The sequence below is a fragment of the Narcine bancroftii genome, chromosome 1 (assembly GCF_036971445.1).
Source record: "Narcine bancroftii isolate sNarBan1 chromosome 1, sNarBan1.hap1, whole genome shotgun sequence".
NCBI lineage: Eukaryota > Metazoa > Chordata > Chondrichthyes > Torpediniformes > Narcinidae > Narcine > Narcine bancroftii.
This window is the reverse complement of record NC_091469.1, coordinates 257,058,383-257,086,145: the sequence shown is the minus strand read 5'-3', so window position 1 is coordinate 257,086,145 and position 27,763 is coordinate 257,058,383. Positions and strand designations below refer to the sequence as shown.

Sequence of the window (27,763 nt, the reverse complement as noted above, 5' to 3'; positions counted from 1 at the left end):
AGTGTTATACAATTGCTATATCAGGACCATAAAAGTGGCAGAGAGAATGACTGAGGTTCCACCCCCCCACTTCCCTGCATTAATATGATTTACCGGGATCATTGCTTAAAGAGAGTGCGCAAAACCTGTGAGGACCCTTACCACCCTTATCATCCAGCTACTCCCATGACACATAGTATTAGAGCCAGAACCACCAGGCTGGGGAACACCTTCTTCCCACGGGCACTGAGACTGCTGAATATATGTTGAACTGCTAAAACAACTCCCTATTAAGGCTATTTATGAATGATATTTATTTTACTTTATGTATATAGGTTCTGTGTATATGTATCATTTGTCTGTATGTGTGTTTGCACTTTTTTGCACTAAGAACCAGAGAACACTGTTTTGTCAGGTTGCACTGATACAATCAGATGATAAATAAACTTGAACTGGTATTTTGCTATGCTCACTGCTGGTCAAGATCAAAAGGCAATAAGCAAAAGTAACTAACCTAATTTCCATCTAGAAAAAACATCTTTCATATTTCAGGGCTTCTTACGACTGAATTTCTCAAGTCAGTACCTCTCACTGCAGATTCTTGGAGCTCTTGTGGATTGGTATATTGCTTTGAACATTTAAAAAAGATGAAGAACCATCTCTTTGATATGAACAGCACTCATTCAAAACCAATATTAAAATGGATCGTATAGTCATTTTGTCCTGTTGCTGTTGTGAGTTCATCCTATATGTCATGTGTCCTATGATGCAACGCTGAGTAGACTTTAAAAGTATTTTGTTAATTGTGATGTATTCTGGGATGTTTACATCATGTAAGATGTTATAAAATGCAAGTTATTTTATATCTTTTTCTGTAATTGTTGATTTTTGACTGTGAAATTAATAACTGAGACGCTCTCAGTGATCAAAAGGGTGATGTGGCTCGTTTCAAAAGGAAAGTCACACCTGCATTCCATCCACAGTCATTTCAAATTGGTTTGATTGGAACACAAAAAAGTGGGATGCATCATTGCCTCTTCAGGAAGTTAGTCTGCAGATTGAGTGGTAACACCTTGCTTAATAACTGGGTGGAATTTTAATTTTCGTGAGGCTTCTGCAAATAAACGGTCCACAGAGAGAATTATTATTAGAGATAATAGATAAGGAGTAACCTATAAGGGCTAGGTTAATATAGTAAAACATGATTGAATTTCTGCAGAAGTGAATTGATAGGGAGATTCTCATAGATAATGCTTATAAAGACACTTGATGAACTGCCTCACAAGAGATTGTTGGTTAAATGAAGCTCGTAGGTTTTAAGGTAGTTTTTAGAGCTGACAATCAAACTGGCTAGCTTCAGGAGATTGGGTGTACAGGTAACAGTGGCCAGTCATATTGGGAGATCTAACTTCTGAGATTCCTCAAAGATCTAGACTGGGGCTGCAATTCAAGGGGCTAAATAGCCTACAAGGATAAGAGACATATTCTTGCTTGTACAACCGAGTTAATTTCTTAAATGAACAGATTGACTCCATTATAAAGACTTAAACATATCCACAGACATCAATTGAATAGGCAACTAGAGAACTACAGAACACAGAAATGGGTCCTCATGCCTCGCCATTCAAATTGCTATTCTCAATTCTCATTAGTCCCATTTGCCAACATCCGCTCCCTATCCCTCAGTGCTTGTTCAATCCACGTATCTGTCCAAATACTATTTCAACATTTTGATTGTAACTGCCTTCACCATACCCTCTGTCAGCTCATTCTAGATATTCACCACCCACAATGAAAAATGTACCTTTACATTTCTCCTCTCTCACCTTAAACCTGTGGCCTCCAGTTCTAGACTTTCCTGCCCTGGGAAGAATATTCTATCTATGCCCTTTATCCTTTTATAAATCTTTATAAGATCACTCCTCAACCTCCTGAGCTTCATTAAGAATAGATCTAGCCCAACCAATCTCTCCTTATATCTACATTCCTCTATTCTGGGCAACATCTTCTGTATTTTCTCTCTCCTTCTGGTGACCAGAACTGAACACAATGCTCTGAGTGTGGTCTAACTAATGTCTTTCACAACTGCAATATGACTCTTGCACTCAATGCCTTAACCTATGAAGGAAGGCATACCAAATGCTTTTCTCACTACCCTATCCACCTGTGTCACCACTTTCAAAAGTCTATATACTTGTGGTGCGCTGTCGGTCAGAAGCAAACACACAAAACCAAAAGACTGTACAACAGGCTTTATTTGACATAAAACTCCACAGAGCCAGCTGTGAGATTGTGCTGCTGTGAGCTCTGAGAGGGATTTCGAAAGGGCTGGCTCAGGCTTATAGCCCGGAGGGTGATTGACATCTGACCGGGTGGGGCTTGGTCCATTCAGGTCAGCTAATTAACACCCGGCCAGGTGTGGTCTTGTCCCCATGCTCTCCTGCAGATACAGAGGTTTCCCCCTGCAGTAGGCCAGTGGTGTACCACCACAATACTTGCATCCCTTATGTTCTTAAGGTTCCTGCCATGCATCCCCAATGTTCCACCAGAATTTGACATCCCAAAATGTATTACCTCACTCATGTCTGGATTAAAATCCATCTGTCACCGCTCTCCAAATTTTCCAGCTATGGCCCACTTCAATGCCCTTTGTCAACCAAGGTTCTTCATTACCGAACTCTTAATATTTCATTCTTAAGCACCTCCCTTTTATTAGATGCTGTTTTCCTCTTCAGCAGTTATGAACAATCTGCATCTCCCCTATTCTGTCTTATACTAAGGAAATCTGCCTTCCCCTTGTTTCGGACCCACCCAAATTTAAGTTGATAGTAGGCTAGATAGGGAATCTGGGTCTATTTTTATTCTGGATGAAAAATTGAGTCAATATTAGTTGCCAAAGACCTGGCCAATTCCATCTATGATCCAATTTGAACCTGAAGAAAATGGGCGCTTTACACGAAAATAGGAACATTAGATATCGGAGCAGGTTGGTCTTTTGATGCTTTAGTCTGCTCTACTATTTGTTAAGATCATGGCTGATAGTTTTTAGTCTCTACCCATTCCTGCCTGTTCCCCATTTATATATATAAACTATCTCAGTTTTGCATGTCTGGAATGAGATAGCCTCAACAAGTCTATTCATATTATCCATACATACTATCCATATTAAACCTAAGCTCTCAGAAGCAAATATAGTTTTCATGTCATACGATTCGCAACGTGGTACTGGGCATGGAGCAACCTAAGCAGCATCTGGAAGTAATCATTAAAGAAACCCACTTCAACTACAAGGCAAAAAACAATATCTCACAGTTTTCATGGGCTCACAAAGCCACTGAACAACCAGCATCTCCTCTCTCCACAGTAAAGTTTAACCCTAGTTTGCACTGCAGAAAAGTCAGGAAAATCCATACCCAAACGCATTGCCATTAGTCATGGCGCATTTATAATCTGATGATTCAATCCCAAAGGGCAAGCATAGAAATGGTCTGGGTCTTTGTACTGTGGCATTTTAGATGGGTTTAATGATGGAAGTCACCATTGCCTTCAATGTGTCAGCACAGACATTGACCATGAAGTAAAAGAGTTTCAAAGATCAAGTCCTCAAACCTAAGCACAAAGCTCATGTCCTGTTCTTGGCAGTGTTCCCTGCCCCGATGAATTCTTCAGGGACGTGGACAAACTATAAAAGGCATCTCAAAGCACTGGAGAGATGTCATCAAAATCCAATGAAGCAGCTGACAGAATAAGAGAACTAATATGAGCATTCTCTTCTTCCAGGGCAAATATTTCCAGCATTGAAACTCTTAAGTGCATTTGGTTGGTTTTGTTGGACAAGGCTTGTTGTTCACATGGCCAATACCATACGCCAAAAACAAACAATTTATTGCAAACTTACTTACTGGAAGGGATTACCAAGGGTCGAGAGGAAAAAAAAATAGGCTGATGCTTTCAGAGACTTAAAAAGTCCAACATCCCACTGCCCCCGGGAATCCCTGACCCATGGCCACTCAAAATAGAAAAAAACATTCAAGATGCTATCTGGAAACTCGATCCCTGTGGCAGGAGCATACAGAAGTCCCGCATGCAAGGTAGGAGTGCACTGCCTCACATGTGGCCAATCAAACACCTCCAACCCCATCTGTAGTACACTTGGCTCATGAGTCACTTCAGAGCCCAGAGAACTGGAGCATAAACAAGACATACTGAACCACAAAGAACTGACTAAGAAGAAAAAAAAGCTGTGGTCAGCTTTTTCTCATGGTTTTTTTTCAGAGTGTGCTATATTTGTAATCCTCATTGGTATCTATGTGCCCTAGAATCCTGATATGGCTTCTCTTAGAGAAAATGTTTTTCACTGTTTACAGTAATAAACATTCGGCATCAGAGAAAGATACCATGTTAGAGACTGCCATCATGTCTGTACCAGATCTTTATTTAATAAGTCTTACTTACATCTCCAAGTGAAAGTTACTGTTAAAATGACTCTTTCTACCATTCTTTAACTTCAAATAATCCAGATGACTGCAATCACAGTAGGATTCTGTAGGAATCATCTTTGGATGATTCGCCAAATAACGGGGCAGCATGGTTAGTGTAGCGGTTAGCAATTGTGACCAGGGTTCAAATCACATGCTGTCTGTAAGGAGCTTGTATGGTTTCTCTGTGTCTGCATGCATTTAATCCGGGTGTTCTGGTTTCCTCCGACCATTCAAAACATACCAGGGGTTGTAGGTTAATTGGTTGTAATTGGGTAGCATGGGCTCATGGGCCAAAATGGCCTGTTACCCTACTGTATGTCTAAATTCAAGTATCTAACCAACAGCAAGAAAGAACCTGTTTTAATTGTACACCCTGCTGAACTACATTGTTTCATTTGTGATTTTGTGTTGGAAATTGTGCAAGGAACTTCCTCCACTCTTTATTCTACAGTTAACTTATTTTTGCCAGAAGAATTCTTGGCAATGCTGTTCTCGTCTAAAAATAAATTGCATCTTTACAACTGAATTTGATGTGTTGGTCAATGCTTCCTGGGTTATTTTTACCTTCTATTTAATTCTTTCTGCTTCTCCCTCTGCCAGAAGCATTCTTGTGAAAGCAATACTCATATTAAGTAGAAATTCCTTTCTACCGAATCGAACTCAAATTGGGCAATATTGCTCGGGTTTTTTTAAAAATCTTCCCCTTAGCTCTCTCTGGCTAAAACAGCAGTTTTGGCCATAACATTAATACAATAGAGAGAGACAGAATTGAGAAAGGCAAAGCAGCAACCTCAAGTTGTCAAATGCCATCTGATCCAAAAAAAACAATACTGGGACAAAGACATTGGTCATAGAGTCAAAGAGAGAAACAGGTTTGTGGCCTAATAGGTTTGTGATAACTACTGAATGCTCACTTTTACACTAAATTTAGATTCATCTATTTTATTTCCCAATGTTACCATCAATTCACTCCCTCAGTTCTACTACTCATCATACAGTAAGGACAATATACAGTGGTCAATTAACCTGCCAACCTACATGTCTTTGGGATGTGGGAGGAAATTGGAGCATCCAAATAAAATCCATGTAGTTACAGGGAGAAAATGCAAACTCCACACAGACAGCACCCAAGGTCAGGAACGAATCTGAATTGCTGGAACTATGAGGGAGCTGGTCTCCCTACCACACCACTGTGCTCCCCCAAGATCTGTTCAAGAAAGTACAAAGTAAATCCTTGAAATAATTTTGTACTCCTAAGTAGTTTCAATCTCCTGTTGGCACTCCTTAGTCCCAGTCACTGGGCCCTGAAGCAATACAATGGTTAGCTCCAATAGAATTGGAGGAAACTATTGTGCCCAGCCCTGGAAATTCTCAGAACTCGACACTCAACCAATTTCTGAATTAATTACCTTTGTCTAGCTGAAGCAGGAGTTGGAGGAACTTGCCAGGACTTCTTTATTTTCCACATTTGCCCAGTCTTTATAATGCAGTTTTTTTTTTACTATGGGTGCTAGTAATCCAAGATCTTCAACGTTTCAGCCACCAGCTCCAAGACAAATCCTCTTGGGCCATGCTGCAGACCAACATATTTTGCAATGGTTTCACTGGTCACATCATGTTAGTTCCTCATTGATGCTTCCTGCTGTCATTATAAACCACAGAAGCATTTATTGCTCTAACTCTGAACAAGTACCATGGGTATGTGTGGAAGAAGGTTGGAAAGATTTGTAGGTGGAGAGATAATGGAGGCGAAGGGTGTCAGAGGAAATTCCAAACAGGGCGCTGATTATTCTGAAGGAGTGCAGGAGAAAGAACAGTCGATGATTGATAACACTTTGCAAATTCAGGAAGATGCAATATTGATGCAGAAGGAAGCCCCCCTCTCCATTCAATTAGTGGACTGTCATACTGAGTTACTAGGAGTTTTGACCAATAAAAAGAAACAAGAGTTTATTTAGACAAACTGCTACCTTGACTAATAAAATTCTATTCCAATGATAAACTGTATCTAGAATTAATTTAAAATTTGCTTTCTGATTGCATAAAGTAGCTTCCAAAATAGCATACAGGATTCATAAGAGTCCTTTTGGTCTCTGGGATATGCTGATCAGCGATCTGACTGTGGTAAAACAATATAAAAGTAACCATACAGACAGAAATGGATGATGACATGAAACAAAAGTCCCTTTCACACTTGCCAGTGATTCCAGGAATCGAACGCCATTCGGCCATTAAAGTGGCAAGTGTGAAAGCAAAATCTGCTCAACGCCGACGTCATATGACGTCATCTCACGCCAGGGATTGCGGCCTTGAACCCAAGTATAATCCCTGTCGTCTGCAGACACCAGCATTGAGATCAAGCAAGTGTGAAACGGGCAATCACTTCTCTCTTTTGCGTGCTGCGTCATGCAGGCACTTCCGATTAAAGGTAGAACAGATCAAACACCGGGGATAAACCATTGCAAGTGTGAAAGCGTTCAGTTTCCCAGTTAAGAGCGGTTTAGTGTGAAAAGCCAAACACCCCTCCCTCCCCCATTCCTATCTCAGGACACTGAATGGCCAATTTAGTGGGATGCAAGTGTGAAAGGGGTTATAGGGACATTAAAAACTAAGAGCAGGAGGTGGACATTTGTCCCTGCAAACCTGCTCTGCCATTCAATGCAATCATGGCTAATCCTCTAGCTCAGTACAATATTCCCGCTCTCTTCACATACTCACTGATACTCTTTGTAAATAGAAATCTGTCAGTCCTCTTCTTAAATGTTTTCAGCAACTTGACATTCACTTCCTTCCATGACAGAGAATTATTGAGGTCCATCATTTTCTGAGACCTGTAGTTTGAGATTGTGACCCCTCATTCCAGACCTCCCTCGTCAGGAGAAACACCCACCCTTCCTCCCTGAATTTACCCTCCCTGGGTGGTAGAATTTTTGTAAGTTTCAATGACATCTCCCCTTATTCTGAATTCTGTAAAATGCATACCTAATTCACACAATCTCTTCATATCAGATAGTCCTGCCACCTCAGGATGCAATCCCATGAATTTATGCTACACTCCCTCTACTGGAAGTATTTTTTTGTGTTCGATAAAGAAACTAAATCTGCATACAATATTCCAAATATGGTTCCACCAAGGCTCTGTTGAATGGTAGCCAGGTACCCTTGTATTCAAAACCTCACACCTTTTGCCTTCTCATTTGCTTGCCTGTTTGCTTTTATTAGAAAATTGATTTTACTGATTTAAAGGGCAGCAGTTAGCGCAACACCTTTACAGCATCATTGATCAGGACCGGGGTTCAAGACCCGTGCTGCCTGTAAGGAGTTTGTACATTCTTCCCGTGACTGCATGGGTTTTCCCCTGGGGTTCCGGTTTCCTCCCACCATTCAAAACATACTGGGGGTCTAGGTTAATTCGGTGTAAATTGGGCGGCATGGACTCATGGGCTGAAATGGCCTGTTACCCTGATATATATTTTTTTTAAAATAATTTTTTAAAAATCTGGTGGAATTTGCTCCTGAGGTTGAGTCATTTCACAGAATTTTTGTGAACTGTCCTCAGTAATCAACTCAGCAGCTCATTGTTTTTGTAAAAGTGGCAGTAATAATGGGTACATAGAGATTGTCCACTAAGCCCTACACAGTGCCCATGGCCTGGGTTTGACACTGACATCCGGTGCTGTATGTGAAATTTGCATGGCTTCCCTCTGACTACCTTGGTTTCTTTTGGGTGCCATCGTTTCCTCTCATATCACCATGGCACTGGGTTGGTTGGCCACTTGGGCACTGAGTGTGTGGGTGAGTAGTGATTCTGGTGGTAAGTGGGTGGAAAGGGGCTTTGAAGTATGGTAATCTGGGAAGAATAACAAGTGGGTAAGGGTAAACAGGAGGTTGGTGTGAAACAAAAGTTATTTCTAAGTGGTTGTGTGAGTCTATTTCTAGGCATGTTTCAGAGAAGCATCAACTGAACACCCACATATGATTGAATAAAGCAGCAGCATGAATTTACAAAACTCACTGAGAAGCAAAGTGAAGGCTAAACTGAATCGGCCTGTTTACATGGGTGCAACACAGGCTTGAATCAGAGAATAGTTTTAAGTAATCCACAGAATCAATGCACACACAAACCACTTCAGTCATTATTTTACTTTAGTTGTGGCAAGTCACACCTTGATTGAAAGTTGATCGCTTATAAATAACAGATTAGGCCAAACGCTATGAAAATTCCATTTTTAAATAAACAAATAAATAAATAAATGACATTTTCAAGAATTTGAGGAGGTTTGGTATGACACCGGAAACCCTAACAAATTTCTATAGCTATGCGGTAGAAAGTGTGCTGACCAGCTTCATCACGGTCTAACATGGTGACATCAATGCCTCTGAGCATAAAGATCTCCAAAAGGTAGTGGACACAGCCCAGGACATCACAGGCAAAACTCTCCCCACTACTGAGAACATTTACAGGGAACACTGCCGTCAAAGAGCAGAGCAATCATCAAAGATCCACACCATCCAGAGCATGCTCTAGTCTCGCTGCTGCCATCAGGAAAGAGGTATAGGTGGAAGGGAGTCACGTGATGGAGTAGTGGCCGGACGGTGAACTCCAGCCCTCTCCAGAAAAGTCAGAAAAAACAAAGCAAAACACAAAGGCACAGGAATAAAAATCAAAGTAAAGTAAATATAAAGGTGGAAAGAAGATGGCGACGAAAAAAGAAAAGTCGAAACCAACGGTAAGAAGAGAGGAAGAGAAGACAACGGAAGATGAAGGAAAAGGCTTACCTGTTCGAAGAGGCCCGCGGTGGAGAGAGAAACCCGCTCCCTCAGGTTGGTAGAATATGGACTACAAAAGTGGCTCGCTGAGCCGAGTAAAAGTGCGTAACCGCGCATGCGCGACTCCTCGCACTTGCGCGATGCGCATGAAAAAAAACACACCGACGGGAGGGATGACCAGCTGGGGAGTCGATCTCCACAGCCGGCAACGACAGCTGCAGAACACCTGCAGCAAGAGGAGAACATAGAAGACAACGAAAACAAGAAAGAAGAGAAGAAAAGGGCAACAAAGAAACAACAGATGGCCAATCCAGAGGAAGAAGAAGAGGAAGAGGAAGAGTATAGTGAAATAGAAGAAGAAGGGAAAGGCAAGATAAAGGATATACTTTCTCTTATTAAAGAATACATGGAGTCATTTAAAGAATGGCAAGCGCAAGAATTTGATGATTTAAGAAGAAGAATAAACAATACAGAAGAGAAAATGAATAAAATAGATATGACCTTATCAGAAATGGGAAAAAGAATGGACAAGGTGCAAGAACGAGAAGCAGCAGTAGAAATGGAGGTAGAGGACTTAAAAAATAAATTAGAGGAATCTAATAAAAAAGTTAAAGAGACACAAGAACTGTTAGCTCAGAAAATAGATATAATGGAAAATTATAACAGAAGAAATAACATAAAGATAGTGGGCCTTAAGGAAGATGAAGAAGGCAAGAATATGAGAGAGTTTATAAAAGATTGGATCCCTAGGATCCTAGGATGTCCAGAACTACAGCAAGAAATTGAAATAGAAAGGGCACATAGAGCATTGGCCTTTAAACCACAATCACAACAAAAGCCAAGATCTGTTCCAGTAAAATTCCTAAGATATACTACAAGAGAAAAGGTACTGGAGAAACAATGGAAAAAGTAAGAGAGGACAATAAGCCACTGGAGTACAAAGGGTAAAAAATCTTCATTTATCCTGATATAAGTTTTGAACTCCTGAAGAAGAGAAAGGAGTTCAATACAGCAAAGGCGATTTTATGGAAGAAAGGGTATAAATTTATACTAAAGCATCCAGCGGTATTGAAAATATTTATTCCAGGACAACAAAACAGACTATTCTCGGATCCAGAGGAAGCACGAAAATTTGCAGAACAATTACAAAATAGACTGAGAGATGAAGACGTGTAACGAGAGTACAAAAGACTGCAAACTAAAAGACATAAGTTTTGAACTCCTGAAGAGGAGGAAGGAGTTCAAAACATCGAAAACGATCTTATGGAAAAAAAACTATTCTCGGATCCAGAAGAAGCAAGGAAATTTGAAGAACAACTACAAAACAAACAGAGAGATGAAGACATGTAATAAGAGTAAAAATGACCACGATTTATATGTATGTGGGTAAAGAGGTATATGTGTGTATATGTATAATGTGCATACATGAATGTATCCGTAGTTAGAGGAAAATATAGATAGTATAGACAAGAATTAATAAGGGAAGGAAAAGGAATAGAGGGAATAAGGAGGGAATTAAAAGAGTGACCTTTGTCACATATGAAAAGTGAAATCTTTTCTGGGGGGGGGCTGGGTGGGGGGGTGTTACGGTCACTGCAAAATCAGCTGACGCTTGCGAATGAATTCGCAAATCCAAATGGAGAGGGGAGATGTGGTTGTCCGACAAGGGATAAAGGACAACTCAGGAGGGGAAGGGGGGATTGGGGCTAAAGAAGTTTTAAATAGGAGAATAAGGAAAATGTTTGATGTTTTAGGAATGTTGTCTTATAAAGGATTCAAAACAAGAAAACAGAAATGGATAAGAAGGAAAGGTAATGATGGAGAAACGGAAAGGGAAGATAAACAAAGTATAAAATGGCTACGTTGAACTATATGACTTTAAATATTAATGGAATACATAACCAAATTAAAAGGAAGAAACTGCTAAATTTACTGAAAAAAGAAAAAATTGATATAGCATTTGTCCAAGAAACACACTTAACTGAATTGGAGCATAAGAAATTAAAGAGAGATTGGGTAGGACACGTAACAGCAGCATCGTATAATTGAAAAGCAAGAGGAGTAGCTATATTAATTAGTAAAAATGTGCCATTTGAAATAGAAGAGGAAATAATAGATCCAGCAGGGAGATTTTCTTTGGCTTGGCTTCGCGGATGAAGATTTATGGAGGGGGTACAAGTCCACGTCAGCTGCAGGCTCGTTTGTGGCTGACCAGTCCGATGTGGGACAGGCAGACACGGTTGCAGCGGCTGCAGGGGAAAATTGGTTGGTTGGGGTTGGGTGTTGGGTTTTTCCTCCTTTGCCTTTTGTCAGTGAGGTGGGCTCTGCGGTCTTCTTCAAAGGAGGTTGCTGCCCGCCAAATTGTGAGGCGCCAAGATGCACGGTTTGAGGCGATATCAGCCCACTGGCGGTGGTCAATGTGGCAGGCACCAAGAGATTTCTTTAGGCAGTCCTTGTACCTTTTCTTTGGTGCACCTCTGTCACGGTGGCCAGTGGAGAGCTCGCCATATAACACGATCTTGGGAAGGCGATGGTCCTCCATTCTGGAGACGTGACCAACCCAGCACAGCTGGATCTTCAGCAGCGTGGACTCGATGCTGTCGACCTCTGCCATCTCGAGTACTTCGACGTTAGGGATGTAAGCGCTCCAATGAATGTTGAGGATGGAGCGGAGACAACGCTGGTGGAAGCGTTCTAGGAGCCGTAGGTGATGCCGGTAGAGGACCCATGATTCGGAGCCGAACAGGAGTGTGGGTATGACAACGGCTCTGTATATGCTTATCTTTGTGAGGTTTTTCAGTTGGGTGTTTTTCCAGACTCTTTTGTGTAATCTTCCAAAGGCGCTATTTGCCTTGGCGAGTCTGTTGTCTATCTCATTGTCAATCCTTGCATCTGATGAAATGGTGCAGCCGAGATAGGTAAACTGGTTGACCGTTTTGAGTTTTGTGTGCCCGATGGAGATGTGGGGGGGCTGGTAGTCATGGTGGGGAGCTGGCTGATGGAGGACCTCAGTTTTCTTCAGGCTGACTTCCAGGCCAAACATTTTGGCAGTTTCCGCAAAGCAGGATGTCAAGCGCTGAAGAGCTGGCTCTGAATGGGCAACTAAAGCGGCATCGTCTGCAAAGAGTAGTTCACGGACAAGTTTCTCTTGTGTCTTGGTGTGAGCTTGCAGGCGCCTCAGATTGAAGAGACTGCCATCCATGCGGTACCGGATGTAAACAGCGTCTTCATTGTTGGGGTCTTTCATGGCTTGGTTCAGCATCATGCTGAAGAAGATTGAAAAGAGGGTTGGTGCGAGAACGCAGCCTTGCATCACGCCATTATTAATGGAGAAGGGTTCAGAGAGCTCATTGCTGTATCTGACCCAACCTTGTTGGTTTTCGTGCAGTTGGATAATCATGTTGAGGAACTTTGGGGGACATCCGATGCGCTCTAGTATTTGCCAAAGCTCTTTCCTGCTCACGGTGTCGAAGGCTTTGGTGAGGTCAACAAAGGTGATGTAGAGTCCTTTGTTTTGTTCTCTGCACTTTTCTTGGAGCTGTCTGAGGGCAAAGACCATGTCAGTAGTTCCTCTGTTTGCGCGAAAGCCGCAGTGTGATTCTGGGAGAATATTCTCGGCGACACTAGGTATTATTCTATTTAGTAGAATCCTAGCGAAGATTTTGCCTGCAATGGAGAGCAGCGTGATTCCCCTGTAGTTTGAGCAGTCTGATTTCTCGCCTTTGTTTTTGTACAGGGTGATGATGGTGGCATCACGAAGATCCTGAGGCAGTTTTCCTTGGTCCCAACAAAGCTTGAAAAACTCATGCAGTTTGGCATGCAGAGTTTTGCCGCCAGCCTTCCAGACCTCTGGGGGGATCCCATCCATACCTGCTGCTTTGCCACTTTTCAGTTGTTCGATTGCCTTATATGTCTCATCCAGGGTGAGGACCTCATCCAGCTCTAGCCTTAGGGGCTGTTGAGGGAGCTGGAGCAGGGCGGAATCTTGGACTGAGCGGTTGGCACTGAAAAGAGATTGGAAGTGTTCTGACCATCGGTTGAGGATGGAGATCTTGTCGCTGAGGAGGACTTTTCCGTCTGAGCTGCGCAGCGGGCTTTGGACAGGGAGATATGTAATGATAAAATGTCAGATATATTCGGAGTTTTGGAATCTACTCAATGTATATTCACCTAACGAAGAAGATCAAAAGTTTATGCAAGATATCTTTTTGAAGATAGCAGATACGCAAGGGAACATATTAATAGGAGGGGATTTTAACCTGAATTTGGATTCAAATATGGACAAAACTGGGAAAAAAATTAACAGAAAGAACAAAGTAACCAAATTTATAATTAAATCGATGGAAAAAATGCAACTTTTGGATATATCGAGGAAACAACACCCAAAGGAAAAGGAATATTCATATTACTCGGCTAGACATAAAACATACTCAAGAATAGACCTATTTTTGTTATCAGCTCGTATGCAAGATAGAGTTAAAAAAACAGAATATAAAGCTAGAATACTATCGGACCATTCACCCTTAATATTGACAGTAAAGTTAGAGGACATCCCTCCAAGAATGTATAGATGGAGATTAAACCCCATGTTACTTAAAAGGCAGGATTTTAGAGAATTTATTGAAAAACAAATTAAAATGTATTTTGAAATAAATACGGAATCAGTGGAAGATAAGTTTATACTATGGGATGCAATGAAAGCATTCATTAGAGGGCAAATAATAAGTTATGTAACCAAGATGAAGAAGGAGTATAATCAGGAAACAGAGCAGTTGGAAAGGGAAATAGTAAATATAGAACAAGAATTAGTAATGAAGGAAGATATTACTAAAAGAAGAGAATTGGCGGATAAAAAAATAAAATATGAAACACTACAAACATATAAGGTGGAGAAAAATATAATGAAGACAAAACAGAAATATTATGAACTAGGTGAAAAAACGCACAAAATCCTAGCATGGCAGCTTAAGACAGAACAAGCTAAGAAAATGGTATTGGCATCAAGGAAAAAAGACAAACAAATTACATATAATCCAAAAGAAATTAAGGAAAACTTTAGAGAATTCTATGAACAATTATACCGAACTGAAAATGAAGGGAAAGAGGGGAAAATAGATGAATTTCTAACTAAAATTGAACTACCAAAACTACAAATAGAGGAACAAAATAAATTAACAGAGCCATTTGGAATAGTAGAAATACAAGAGATAATAAAAAAATTACCAAATAATAAGACACCAGGAGAGGATGGATTCCCAATAGAATTCTATAAAACATTTAAAGACTTATTAATTCCGCCCCTCCTGGAAGTAATCAACCAGATTGATAAAACGCAAAGCTTACCAGATTCATGTAAAACAGCAATAATTACAGTAATACTAAAGCAAGGGAAAGATCCACTCACACTAGCGTCATATAGACCAATATCTTTACTTAACACAGATTATAAGATAATAGCTAAATTATTAGCAAACAGATTAGCAGAGTATGTACCGAAAATGGTAAATCTAGACCAAACTGGATTTATCAAAAAAAGACGCACAACAGACAATATTTGTAAATTTATTAACTTAATTCATGCAGTAGAAGGGAATAAAGCACCAAGAGTAGCAGTTGCTTTAGACGCAGAGAAGGCCTTTGACAGAGTAGAATTTGTTCAAAGTATTGCAAAAATTCAGTTTACCGGAGAAGTATATTAATTGGATTAAAGCATTATATAAGGGACCATTAGCGAAAGTGACAGTAAATGCACATGTATCAAAACAATTTAACTTAAGCAGGTCAACACGACAGGGATGCCCACTATCACCTTTATTGTTTGTGTTAGCTATAGAACCACTAGCAGAATTGATAAGAACAGATAATAATATAAAAGGAATAAAAATAAAAGACAAGGAATATAAAATCAGTTTATTTGCGGATGATGTTATAGTGTACTTAACAGAACCAGAACTATCAATAAAAGAATTATATAAGAAATTGAAGGAATATGGAGAAGTGTCGGGTTACAAGATCAACGTAAATAAAAGTGAAGCAATGCCTATGAATAATGCGGATTTCTCAAAATTTAAGAAGGAATCACCATTTAGATGGCAAATGCAAGCAATAAGATACCTAGGTGTACAAATAAACAAAAATCTTGGCCAACTATATAAACTCAATTATTATCCACTAATGAAAAAATTACAGGACGATTTAGAGCACTGGAAAGATTTACCACTAACACTAATAGGAAGGATAAATTGTATTAAAATGAACATTTTTCCAAGGATATTATACTTATTTCAAGCATTGCCAATACAACTGACAGAGAAATTCTTCAAGGAGTTAAAGAAAATAATAAGGAAATTTTTATGGAGAGGGGGGAAACCGAGGATAGCACTAGATAAATTAACAGAATGGTATAAACAAGGAGGCTTACAACTGCCAAACTTTAAAAATTATTATAGAGCCGCACAATTAAGATACCTATCAGATTTTTATCAAACAAGGGAAAAGCCAGATTGGACGAGATTAGAATTAGATAAAATAGGGGAAAAGATACCTGAACACATATTATATAAATGGGATGAAAAATTGGTACAACATAGAAGTTCTCCAGTATTACATCATCTCCTCAATATTTGGAAGAAGATTCATGTAGAAAGAAATAAAACAAATTATCAATTACCAAAACTAATATTGACGCAAAACAAGTTACTCCCTTTTACAATAGATAACCTTTCCGTTAGAGAATGGGAAAAAAAAGGGATTAAAAGAATAGAAAATTGTTTTTCAGGAAATAGATTCTTATCCTTTGAACAAATGAAAGATAAGTACAATATAACTGGAGATACAGCGCTGGCATATTACCAATTGAGATCCTACTTGAAGGATAAATTAGGAAGCAGTTTGAGTTTGCCAGAGGGAAGTAACCTTGAATATGTGATTACAGATACAATGTTAATCAAAAAATTTATAACAAATATGTATATTAAACTGCAAGAAAAGGAGAATGAGGAAACAAATGGTAAAACTAAACAAAAATGGGAACAAGATTTAAATATAAAGATAAAAAAGGAAACATGGGAGAAGCTATGCTCCGGAACGATGAGAAATACAATAAATACGAGGTTACGTATGATACAATATAACTGGATACATAGGTTATACATTACACCTCAAAAGTTAAATAAATGGGACCCAACAGTATCTGATAGATGTTTTCGATGTAAAAAAGAAATGGGAACAACAATTCATGCAATCTGGACATGTGAGAAAGTAAAAAAATTTTGGGAAGATCTAAATCAGATATTAAATAAAATAACAGAAAACAATATACCAAAGAATCCAGAGATCTTCCTCCTAAGTAACATAAAAAATAAAGAATTTGGAATTGATTTGGAGGATGCACAAAAAAGATTTGTTAAGATAGCTCTAGCCGTAGCAAAAAAATGTATTATGTCAACCTGGAAATTGGAAGATAATTTGAAAATACAACAATGGTATATAGAAATGAATAAATGTATTCCATTAGAAAAAATAACATATAGTTTAAGAAATAATATTGAAATATTCGAACAAATATGGGAGCCTTACATTAAATACAATAGCGAAAACCTACCGTGGACAATCATTACCTAAGTTAACGGAAGGAAAAGGAAATGAAAAGAATGGACTCAGTAGAGTTTCTGGTGTATTTTTATTGAATGACAACATTTTCTGACTGGTTTAATGTATCCTAGATTGTATACTTTAAATGGACGGGAGGGGGGAGGTAGGGAGGGTGGGATGGGAGGAGGGAGGGAGGGGGGAGAAAATGGCACTGTATATGTGTGAAAAGGAAAAAGTGTGTAGCATGGTTAATGTGATTTATGGTGTGAAAAATAAAAAATTTAAAAAAAAAGGAAAGAGGTATAGTTGCCACATGACTCGCACCACTGGATTCAGAAACAGCTGCTACCCCTCCACCATCAGACCCTTCAACAACAAACTCAATCAGAGACTCATTTAAGGACTCTTATTTGTGCACTTTATTGATTTTGTTTATTCTCTTTGTATTGCACACAGGCTGTTTACATTTGTTATCTGTTTACAGCACACATGTCAAACTCTGGCCCGCAGGCCAAATTTGGCAATATAATTATATTTGGCCCGCAAGATCATTTCAAAAATGTATTAGAGGTGGCCCGCCCTGCAGCGGTAATGTCACCCCCACCATCCTCCCCCTTCATTGCGCATCCTTCCCCATTATAACACGAGAAATTGTAACACGAGAAGTCTGTCGATGTCATCAGCCGGCAAGCCACTTGGAAGGCTCCCCGCATAACCAGTCACTTCTCCCACCTGTCAAGCGGTGCAGCGGATTGGCAAGCGCCTGTGATTTCCTGTCGGCGCGACGGACATGGCAGGCTACGCACAGCCCCCAGGCAATGTGAGCCCCGCGCGACTGGCACCGGACGGCCCTTCCACAGCGCGAGTGCACTTCTCCCAGTCGCCACGGCCTTCAGCGCTTGCACCCGCGTGGACCCCAGGGACGGCTGGTTCGGCCCTGCACATGAAGGGAGAGATGGTGGCTGTCCGCAAAGGCTGATCGGCAGCGCGCTGGGCCTGAGTGGGTGGGTAAGCTGGGGTGGGCAGAGGGTGTAGGTGAGGAGTAATGGGCAGGGGAAGTTATGGTGGTGCGAGGGGCAGTTAGAGGGAGGGATGAGTAGAAGGAGGGGTGGATAGGGAAGAGGTAAAAGGGGAGGGGCAGGGCGAGTAAGGGAGGGGTGATTTGAGGGTGAGAGACGGGTAGAGGGAGGAACAGGTTGAGGGGAGAGGTAGGGCGTATATAGGATGGGGTGGGTAGAGGCAGAACGAGTGGAGTGAGGGGTGAGTAGAGGTTGGGTAAAGGACTGGTCAGGTAGAGGGATGGTGGATCGAGGGTGAATAGAGGCCTCGAGCCTGAGGAGTGAGCAGGAAATGCTGAGTCCTGATGCAGGCCAAAATGGACACAGCCTGTGAATGCTGACTACATCTCCACAGGGACCAAATATGTTTCCCTCAGGTCAAGCAAAGGGTGAACTTGAGCTACCTACTCCTGACCTGTAACATTATCCTCCTAAAGTTATATCCTAAAGTTTAACATTACATATGTTGAAAGAAGAGAAAACATGCAGATGTTGTTGAAAATTTTCAATAAATATTTAGTTCGGCCCTCGACTTAGTCCAAGTTTTTAATTTTGGCCCTCCGTGAATTTGAGTTTGACACCCCTGGTTTACAGTTCTTTATTTATTCACATGTGTATGTTGTGTACTTTATTCTTGCACTACCAATAAGTGGTAATTTTGCCTTGCCCACAGGAAAAATGATCTCAGGGTTGTAAGTGATGTCAGGTATGTACTCTGACAATAAATCTGAAATCTGATCTGAAATCTAAAAACTCAAAAATTATCCCAAAGTGAACCAATAAATAAAAAAGGCATGTGCAGTATTCTAAAAGCAAAATGTAAAATTCTGCATGATTTACATTTTTATTGGCATGGAGTTTTATCAATAAGAACATTTAAAAGACTAATTTATCATGTTGATCTTTAGGGGGGGATTTTTCCATTTATTTTAATTGATAAAGGCTCAAAATATTTAAGTGCTACTTTTAAATAGTAATTTTAACATTAGGGCTTTCCTTCCTGTTTTAGTCCCGGAGACTTTTCAACTTATTCTCCAGCACATATAAAAATACCAGTGTTTTAGAGCAGAGCAAAATTGATTATTTTGTGGCCATTCTGTTAGTGTTTTTTTTTGGTCAAATTGGTGTTTAGGGTCAATGGGGTTTTACTGGCATTAAAACTGTTAATGTTGTGGCAAAAATTAAGGTTAGGAGAAATAAAATCAATCAAGTACAGCCTGATCTCGTGGCAAAATTCATTCCTAATGCGCAGCGTTATGCGGATAATTTACTCCAACTTGTTCTCATGTTGTAATCAAGTCATGCCTTCTGATTAGTCCAGCCTTTCCTTTCTTCCCTACCTTTACCAGTCACTCAAGGACCAGCCCATGCTGACAAGCATTGGCTGTAAAAGTTGTTTTTATTGCAGTCCATTTTCTACAGTGGGCTGAGTCAAATAGCAGCAAACAACAATGCCTTTGTTTCTTTGGCAATCTGTTAGGTCTGCTTTGTTCATGAATGAGTGAGTCAAACACCAGACTGAGTCGAAATCAAGGTTCTTTGTTCTTTATTGCCGGATTGTAACACTTGCAACTAACAGTGTTAGTTGGAGAAGGCGCATTCTGCCGTTATCAGCAAGTGGTGTTTTTTATATACCTTAGGATACGTACTTAGTAAATGATCATACCATGACATTGTCCAATGAATAAACTGTTGCTATCCCTCTCTGCTAGCCTCCTGCACATCAATTTGTCATCCCCACTCTTATCTTGAGAGTACAAGGTCACAACTGCATCTTGTTACGGCCCAGCACTGGGTGACTCCCTCTACATTCCCAGCTCATGATGTTTTTACCTTACAAATCTCACCCACAAGGGAAGGGAAATGCTGAATGTGATCCTGGCTCAGTTCCCATCTGAGACTGGAGCTGAGGGGTGGAAATTATAGGGCAAGACACTTCTAGCCATCTGAGCCTGTCCTTATAATAATCAACAGCAATATTGATTTGGAAAAACAAATGATATAGAGACCACAATTCTCACGAGCAATCAATACACCAAAAATATCTCCTTAAACTAACTGAAGCATTTGTCTGTACGACATGCAAGGGGTTTGCTGGTGGTGGACTGGACACCAAGTCATCCAGAACACTGATGCCTACCCTCAATTTCTCTCTCTCTCCCTTCTTCTATCCATTAACTCATTAACTGGCTCTGGGAACCAGTAAGCTGAAGAGAGATTTAATTAGGTACATATAATAATGGAAGATTTAACAAGAGTGGACAGGAAGGCCAAGTGAATATTTCAATCGCAAGAGGCAATAAATTAGGTACTGGTAGGATTAGAGAGGAATTAAGAAAAAGAGTTTCTCCATAACATCCTGCATACTATTTTAAAGTCTTGGAAATTGAGAAAATGAGAATTATAACGAAAAATCCTACAACCCAAGTGATTGGGATGTGCATAGAGAGTGAGGAGAACAGACTGCAATAAAGACTAGCACATCAGTCTAGCACATATGCAATTATTACAAACTAGTGATATAAAAAATTGATGTCAATAACTGGTTTGTATCTGAGTAATTCATAGACTTATTACACACATCAATAAGTTAATCAAATGATTCTGTCCCCAAATTCCCCATGTGGTGCAGTGACAGTGGGACATCTGCCCACCTTCTTCTTAAACAGTCTCATTGGGCTAATGATGCTTTCATTCCAGTTCTGTGGTCTCTGAGTTGGCTGATAAAGTTAAGTGTTCTTTAATGTGATAAGTACCATGTTTGGCATCATATAGGACAATACAAACAAAAAAAATCACCTTAAAATCAGTGTCGTCCTATATGTCAGGTCTAAAATCAACACTTTGATAGTGGTCTCAACACCACCGCCACCTTTCAGTCACCTCCGATGCAATCTCATATCCCATTAGTTATTTGTGAAGTCTCAGCACTCCTCTGCGAGGTCAATGCACCCAGTTCGACTACAGTCAGCTCTTTACAGGCTTTCACCCAACAGTGGTTTATTTTAAAATATCCAAATAAAATTTAAACCTTTAAATCATAATTTGTTATTAAAATATTGTGATTTGCTTTTGACGGTAAGTGCCAGACTTGAGTCGTCTTATACAAAGGGTATCACTCAAAACCAACATTTTGGGTGGAAATTCGGGGGAATCGTCCTATACAGAGTTGTCCTATATGATGGCATATACGGTAGTTTGGATTAGTAGCATTAAGCTGGTGAATAATGGACATTTTGTTCCTTATGTATCTATGAAAGCATTCATTCCTTGATCCTGATCGGAGAGGATTATCACATGATGTAGGCAAGGGCACCAGTTGGACCCATGTGGTTTCCAGCTCTGTTTCCAGACTTCCCAGTTCCCATGTAGATTCAATTCAGCTCTTTTCCCAAATGGTCTCCTCCATATCCTCCATTCCCTCTACCATCTCTGCCATGCCTCACTATCTTTGTTAGCAGAATAATAGATATTCCAAAGATTGGACTTTTTCAATGCACTCACACAACTGAATGTTGGAAAAGACAGTCATCAGCTCTGGCTCACCCTTAATCCTAGAGGGTCACACTTAGAGGAAGGCCACCCCATGGATACAAGGCTTTTCCGTAGCATTTTAACTCTAAAATTTTTGAGGAGTGAATCACTGTCAGGGCAACAAAGGTGATTTGTTCATCACCACAAACACAGACAACTCTGATTTTAGAGGAGATGTGCAGGTAATTATAAGCACCATCTAATGTTGAAATAAATTTGAGTGTTCTTGTAACGTTGGCTTGAAGGTTGATGCCAACAGGCTCCATTGGAGATGGAAAACAAACAGAGAGCATTACCAATGTGCCAAAGCCTCGAAATCCATCTGAGCTCAGGTCTTTCCATGACCCTAACCCTAACCCTAACCCTTTCCATTCTACATTTTGTGCAGTTCCTTTCAATCCTCAGACCATTTGTTGTAACAGCATGGTGAGATAGACATGGAGCAAGGAGAAACAAAGCAGATAGAAGAAAAGTTGAGCAAGAAAAAGTTCCCATGATCATTCTGTCAGCATAACATGTATCAGGTTGTGTTGTAGGTGTTGTGATAAGGCAAGAGAAACCTTTGCTATTTCTTTGTGCACTCTCATTAAGAATAAACATAATCCATGCACAGATCATGAAGGAGGCAAATTAAAAAATGGTTGGAATCAAAAATTCAGTCAGATTTACAAGACAGATCCTTTAGTACTGCAGTGAAAATGGGATCCACATGTGAAATATGCTTGCTGAAAGCATTTGATGTCACAGACCCAGAAAGATCCAGTGTTGAAATGGGCCTATTGAAGTGGTGGATAAAACTTGACCAGAGACAACTGAGGGATTATGGCTGCTCAGGAGGAATACATAATCCGCTAGAGGAAAGCACCAGGTCAAGCGGTATTAATGGGCGGAATAAAGAACAGTGAAGATTGTGGACCGGAATCCTTCATCAGGATGTAAATTTGATGCCCTGCAGAGTCGCGACTCACCAGCCAGTGGACTACAAAAATGGCTCTCGGAGCCAAACAAAAGTGCACAGTGCGCAATCAAAGGAAAAAGAGGACACCGGTGGGAGGGGGGCTCAGCAGAGGAGCAGGCTGCCACAGTGCGAACAGCTGAGGGATGCCCGACACCAGGGCTCCCGGCTGGAGGAAGAGGAAGACAGCAGAAGAGGGAGCAATGAAACAGATGAGGGAGATAGACGGAGGGATGACCAACGTCAGGAAGCTCAACAGATGAGCAGCCCAGGAAGGGAGGACCAGCAACAAGAAGCCCAGCAAGAAGAGACCCGACAAAGGGATAAAAGCAACTCATCAGGGACACAGATACAAAGAAGAGAAGAAGAAGACACAAACAAAGATACAGACGCAAAAGAAGAGGAAGCAGAAGACCAAGATCTTCACAGAGAAATAGAAGGTAAAAGTGAAGGACAAAGAGAAATAAAAGGTAAAACTGATGAACAGAATATAGATAAAGTCTTTTTTGAAGAACAAATTAGATCACTAAAAGAATGGTTATCATTAGAATTTAATGCAATTAAAAGGAAAATGAAAAGAACAGAAGATAAAATGAAAAAGTTAGAACTGGTAATGACAGAAATAGGGAAAAGAGTAGAGAATGTGGAAGAGTGGGAAATGGCTGTAGAAATGGAAGTAAATTACTTAAGAGAAAAATTGGAAGAAAGTGACAAAAAAAATTAAAGAGACACAAGAGCTGTTATCTCAGAAAATTGATATGCTGGAAAATTATAGTAGGCGGAACAACATAAAAATAGTGGGCCTGAAGGAGGGTGAAGAAGGCAAAGACATGAATGAATTTATAAAAGGATGGATCCCAAATATCCTAGGAACGACAGAAATACAGGAAGAAATGGAAATAGAAAGGTCTCACAGAGCACTAACTCCGAAACCACAGGCACATCAAAAACCAAGATCCATCTTAGTAAAATGTTTGAGAAACACGACAAGAGAAAGCATATTGGAATGGGCAAGAAATAAAATTATGGAAGACAATAAACCATTGGAATACAAGGGTCAAAAAATATTTTTTTACCCAGACATAAGTTTTGAACTCTTAAAGAGGAGGAAGGAGTTTAATTCAGCGAAAACGATTTTATGGAAAAAAGGTTACAAATTCATTTTAAGACATCCAGCTGTGCTTAAAATATTTATACCCGGGGAGCAAAACAGACTGTTCTCGGATCCAGAGGAAGCGCTAGAATTCGCAGAACATTTAAAGGACAGAAGAAGAGATGAAGAGGTGTAATAAGAATGAAGAACGGTGATAAAGTATATATAAATATGTAAAAACAATGTATATATAAAGAACTAGAGGGAAAACTGAAGGGAAGGAAGGAAGTAAGGGTGGGAAAAAAAGAGAGAGCTTTGTTATATGTGTTTTAAAAAAAAGTATTTTCTGGGGAGGGCTGGGGGGGGGGGAAAGGGAAGAACCGTCACTGCAAAATCAGTTGATGCTGCAAGCAAGAACACAATCCAAATGAAAAGGGGAGTTGTGGTTGCCCGGCAAGGGATATGGGGCAACTCAGAGAGGGGAGAAACCTTTGGAGTTAAGGTATTAGTGGATGTGGGAACTGTGGGAGTACTTTATGTCTTAAATGTGTTGTTTTACATTAAGTGTAATAAGAGAAAACTAAGAGATGAAAATGAGGAAAAGGGGGATGGAGGTGGCAAAGAGGTGGAAAAGAGGTGTATGCAAGGTATAAGATGGCCATGTTGAACTAGATGACTATAAACATTAATGGAATACATAACCAAATTAAAAGGAAGAGGCTACTAAATTTATTGAAGGAGGAAAAAATAGATATAGCATTTGTGCAGGAAACACATCTAACTGAAGCGGAACATAACAAACTAAAGAGAGACTGGGTAAAATATGTAACGGCAGCATCCTATAATCCAAAAGCTAGAGTTGTAGCCATACTAGTTAACAAAAGTGTACCAATCAAAATAGAGGAGGAAATAATAGATCCAACAGGGAGGTATGCAATAATAGTGTCAGATATACTCAGAATTTTGGAATTTGCTCAATGTATATGTGCCTAACGAGGAGGATCAAAAGTTTATGCAGGATTTTTTTTGAAGATTGCAGACACACAAGGAAATATATTGATAGGAGGGGATTCTAACCTTAATTTGGACCCAATGTTGAATAAAACAGGAGAAAAGACTAGCAAAAAGATTAAAGTAGCCAAACTTATGGTTAAATCAATGCAGGAAATGAAACATCGATATATGGAGGAGGCAACACCCACGAGAGAAGGAATTTTCATATTATTTGAGTAGGCACAAAACTTACTCAAGGATTGATATGTTTTTGTTGTCAGCCCATATTCAAGAGAGAGTTAGGAAAACTGAGACTAGACTACTATCAGATCATTCACCCCTATTATTAGCAATAGAACTGGAGGACATCCCACCATATAGATGGAGGATAAACTCCATGCTGCTTAAAAGGCAGGAATTTAGGGAGTTTATTGAATGCCAAATTAAAACATATTTTGAAATAAACACAGGATCAGTGAAAGACAAATTTATAATATGGGATGCAATGAAAGCCTTCATTAGAGGGCAGATAATAAGTTATGTGACTAAGATGAAAAAAGATTACAATCGGGAAATAGAGCAGTTGGAAAGGAAGATAGTAAGTACAGAAAAGGAATTAGTAAAAAGGGATGATATAACAAAAAGGAAAGAATTGGCGGACAAAAAAAATACGAAACATTACAAACGTACAAGGTGGTGAAGAACATAATGAAAACAAAGCAAAAGTATTACGAACTAGGAGAAAAAAATGCATAAAATATTAGCCTGGCAACTTAAAACAGAACAAGCAAAAAGAATGATACTGGCATCAAGGGAAAAAGACAAACAAATTACATATAACCCAACAGAGAAATAAAATTTTATAAAACATTTAAAGAGTTATTAATTCCTTCTCTCCTGAAAGTAATGAACCAGATAGAAGAAACACAAAACTTGCCAGATTCATGTAAGACAGCAATAATTACAGTAATATCAAAGACGGGGAAGGACCCATTAACACTAGCATCAAATAGACCAATATCTCTACTTAACTCAGACTATAAGATAATAGCGAAATTATTAGCAAACAGATTGGCCGATTCTTTACCTAAAATAGTAAAACAGGATCAAACTGGATTTAATAAGACAGTAGACAATGTCTGCAAATTTATTAATCTAATCCACGCAGTTCAAGGAAATAAGAAACCAATAGTGGCTGTTGCTTTAGACGCAGAAAAAGCCTTTGACAGAGTAGAGTGGAACTACTTATTTAAAGTATTACAGAAGTTCAATCTCCCAGAAAAATATAAATTGGATTAAAGCATTGTATAATGGACCATTGGCGAAGGTAGCAGTAAATGGATATGTATCGAACCAATTTAAATTAAGTAGGTAAACTAGACATGGATGTCTATTATCCCCCTCATTGTTCACCTTAGCTATAGAACCTTTGGCCAAACTGATAAGAATAGAAAATAAAATAAAAGCCATAAAAATAAAGGAGAGGGAGTATAAAATCAGCTTATTTGCAGATTACATCATAGTGTATCTAACAGAACCAGACGTATCAGTAAAAGAATTACATAAGAAATTGAAAGAATATGGAGAAATATCGGGGTACAAGATCAACGCAAATAAAAGTGAAGTGATGCCAATGAGTAACACAGACTATACAGAATTTTAAAAAGAATCACCATTTAAATGGCAAGCACAAGCAATCCGATACCTAGGGATCAGGTTAGATAATAATTTAAGCCACTTGTACAAACTAAATTATCAGCCACTAATAAAGAAATTGCAGGAAGACTTAGAACATCAGAAAGAATTACCACTAACATTGATAGGGAGGGTAAACTGCATTAAAATGAACGTCTTCCCATGGATACAATACTTATTTCAAATGTTACCAATTCCTTTAACAGAAAAATTCTTTAATGAACTAAAGAAAATAATAAGAAAATTCTTGTGGAAAGGGAGGAAACCAAGGGTAGCGTTAGATAAATTAGCAGAGAGGTATAATCAAGGTGGTTTGCAGTTACCAAATTTTAGAAATTATTATAGAGCCGCACAATTAAAGTATTTATCAGATTTTTACCAGACAAGGGAAAAACCAGACTGGACTAAGATAGAACTAGATAAAATAAGGGAGAAGGTACCGGAACATATACTCTATAAGTGGGATGAAAAGCTTGTGCAATATAAAAACTCACCAGTACTGCATCATTTACTTAATACATGGAAGAAGATCCACTTAGAAAGGAAAAAAACGAATTATCGAATACCAAAATTACTATTAACACAAAATCCACTAATCCCATTTGCAATGGACAACCTTTCCTTTAGAGAACGGGAGAGAAAAGGAATCACAATAATAGAAAATTGTTTATTGGGAAATAATTTATAAACACTTGAACAGTTGAAGTACAAATATGGAATAACTTATGGTGCAATGTTTACATATCATCAATTGAAAGCTTATTTAAAGGATAAATTGGGAAACAGCATGAGATTATTTGAAGGAAGCAGCTTTGAATATGTAATTACAGACACAATGATAATTAAAAGATTTATTTTTTATTTTTTTAAAACTTTATTTATTCGTTCAAAATACAGATAATAAGTAACATATATAACAATAAACAAAGCATGAATGTTATATTTTATGTATATTAAAAAAAGAAAGAAAAAAAAGGAAAGAAAACCTCCCCCCTCTTTCAGCCAACTCTCCTAAGGAGAGCCATAAAGAAAAAAGAAAAAAATAAAGAAAAGTAAAGCATACATATTAAAATCTAGTCAATATAAATCAAAATGTAAATATTCTGAATATAAAAATCACCTATTAATAAAAACAAACTATAATTATCCGTGAAACATATGTAATTTTTTCCATTATTAAACAATATTTCATCTCATTATGCCAAAAGTCTCAAATTTAATCATTTCAGGTAAAATCATATCTCTACCGAACACATGCTTTACCAAAGATCGAACTTGATAAAAATACGCTTACGCTTAATCGGATTGTTTAAACCCCGAACATTAAAAGTAGCAAACTTCAACTTTGACATATCCACTAATATTACTAAAAACTAATAATATCAATATATAAAGACTCAGATCAACGTAAATAGGCCCTCCAATAGGAGAAAAAGAAACCACAAATTAAAGTCTAAATAAAATGAAAATTAAAAAAAAGATAAAAAGAAAAAAAAAACTACCAAAAGGTAGTAATCCCTAAACAAAAGTTGGGTGTGGATCACCCACCAGTGGCTGATGACTAGTAGAACATAAAGCAAATTTCTCCCTCCCCAGCCAAACAAAGAATAAC

General features: G+C 39.1%; 1 protein-coding gene across 2 annotated transcripts in view; it reads right to left on the bottom strand.

Moving 5' to 3' along the window:
• Nucleotides 1–6,007, bottom strand: part of dgkza (diacylglycerol kinase, zeta a) — a 517,457-nt gene extending 511,450 nt beyond the window's left edge. The window contains exon 1 of one of the 2 annotated variants that reach the window (XM_069896152.1): nt 5,870–6,007. In XM_069896152.1, the coding sequence (XP_069752253.1) occupies nt 5,870–5,928 (59 nt within the window). In that variant the 5' untranslated portion in view covers nt 5,929–6,007. Of the gene's footprint in view, nt 1–564; nt 650–5,869 lie in introns of those variants that run through there. The other variant, XM_069896153.1, reaches the window with a different exon arrangement.
• Between the last annotated feature and the right edge of the window lie 21,756 nt (nt 6,008–27,763).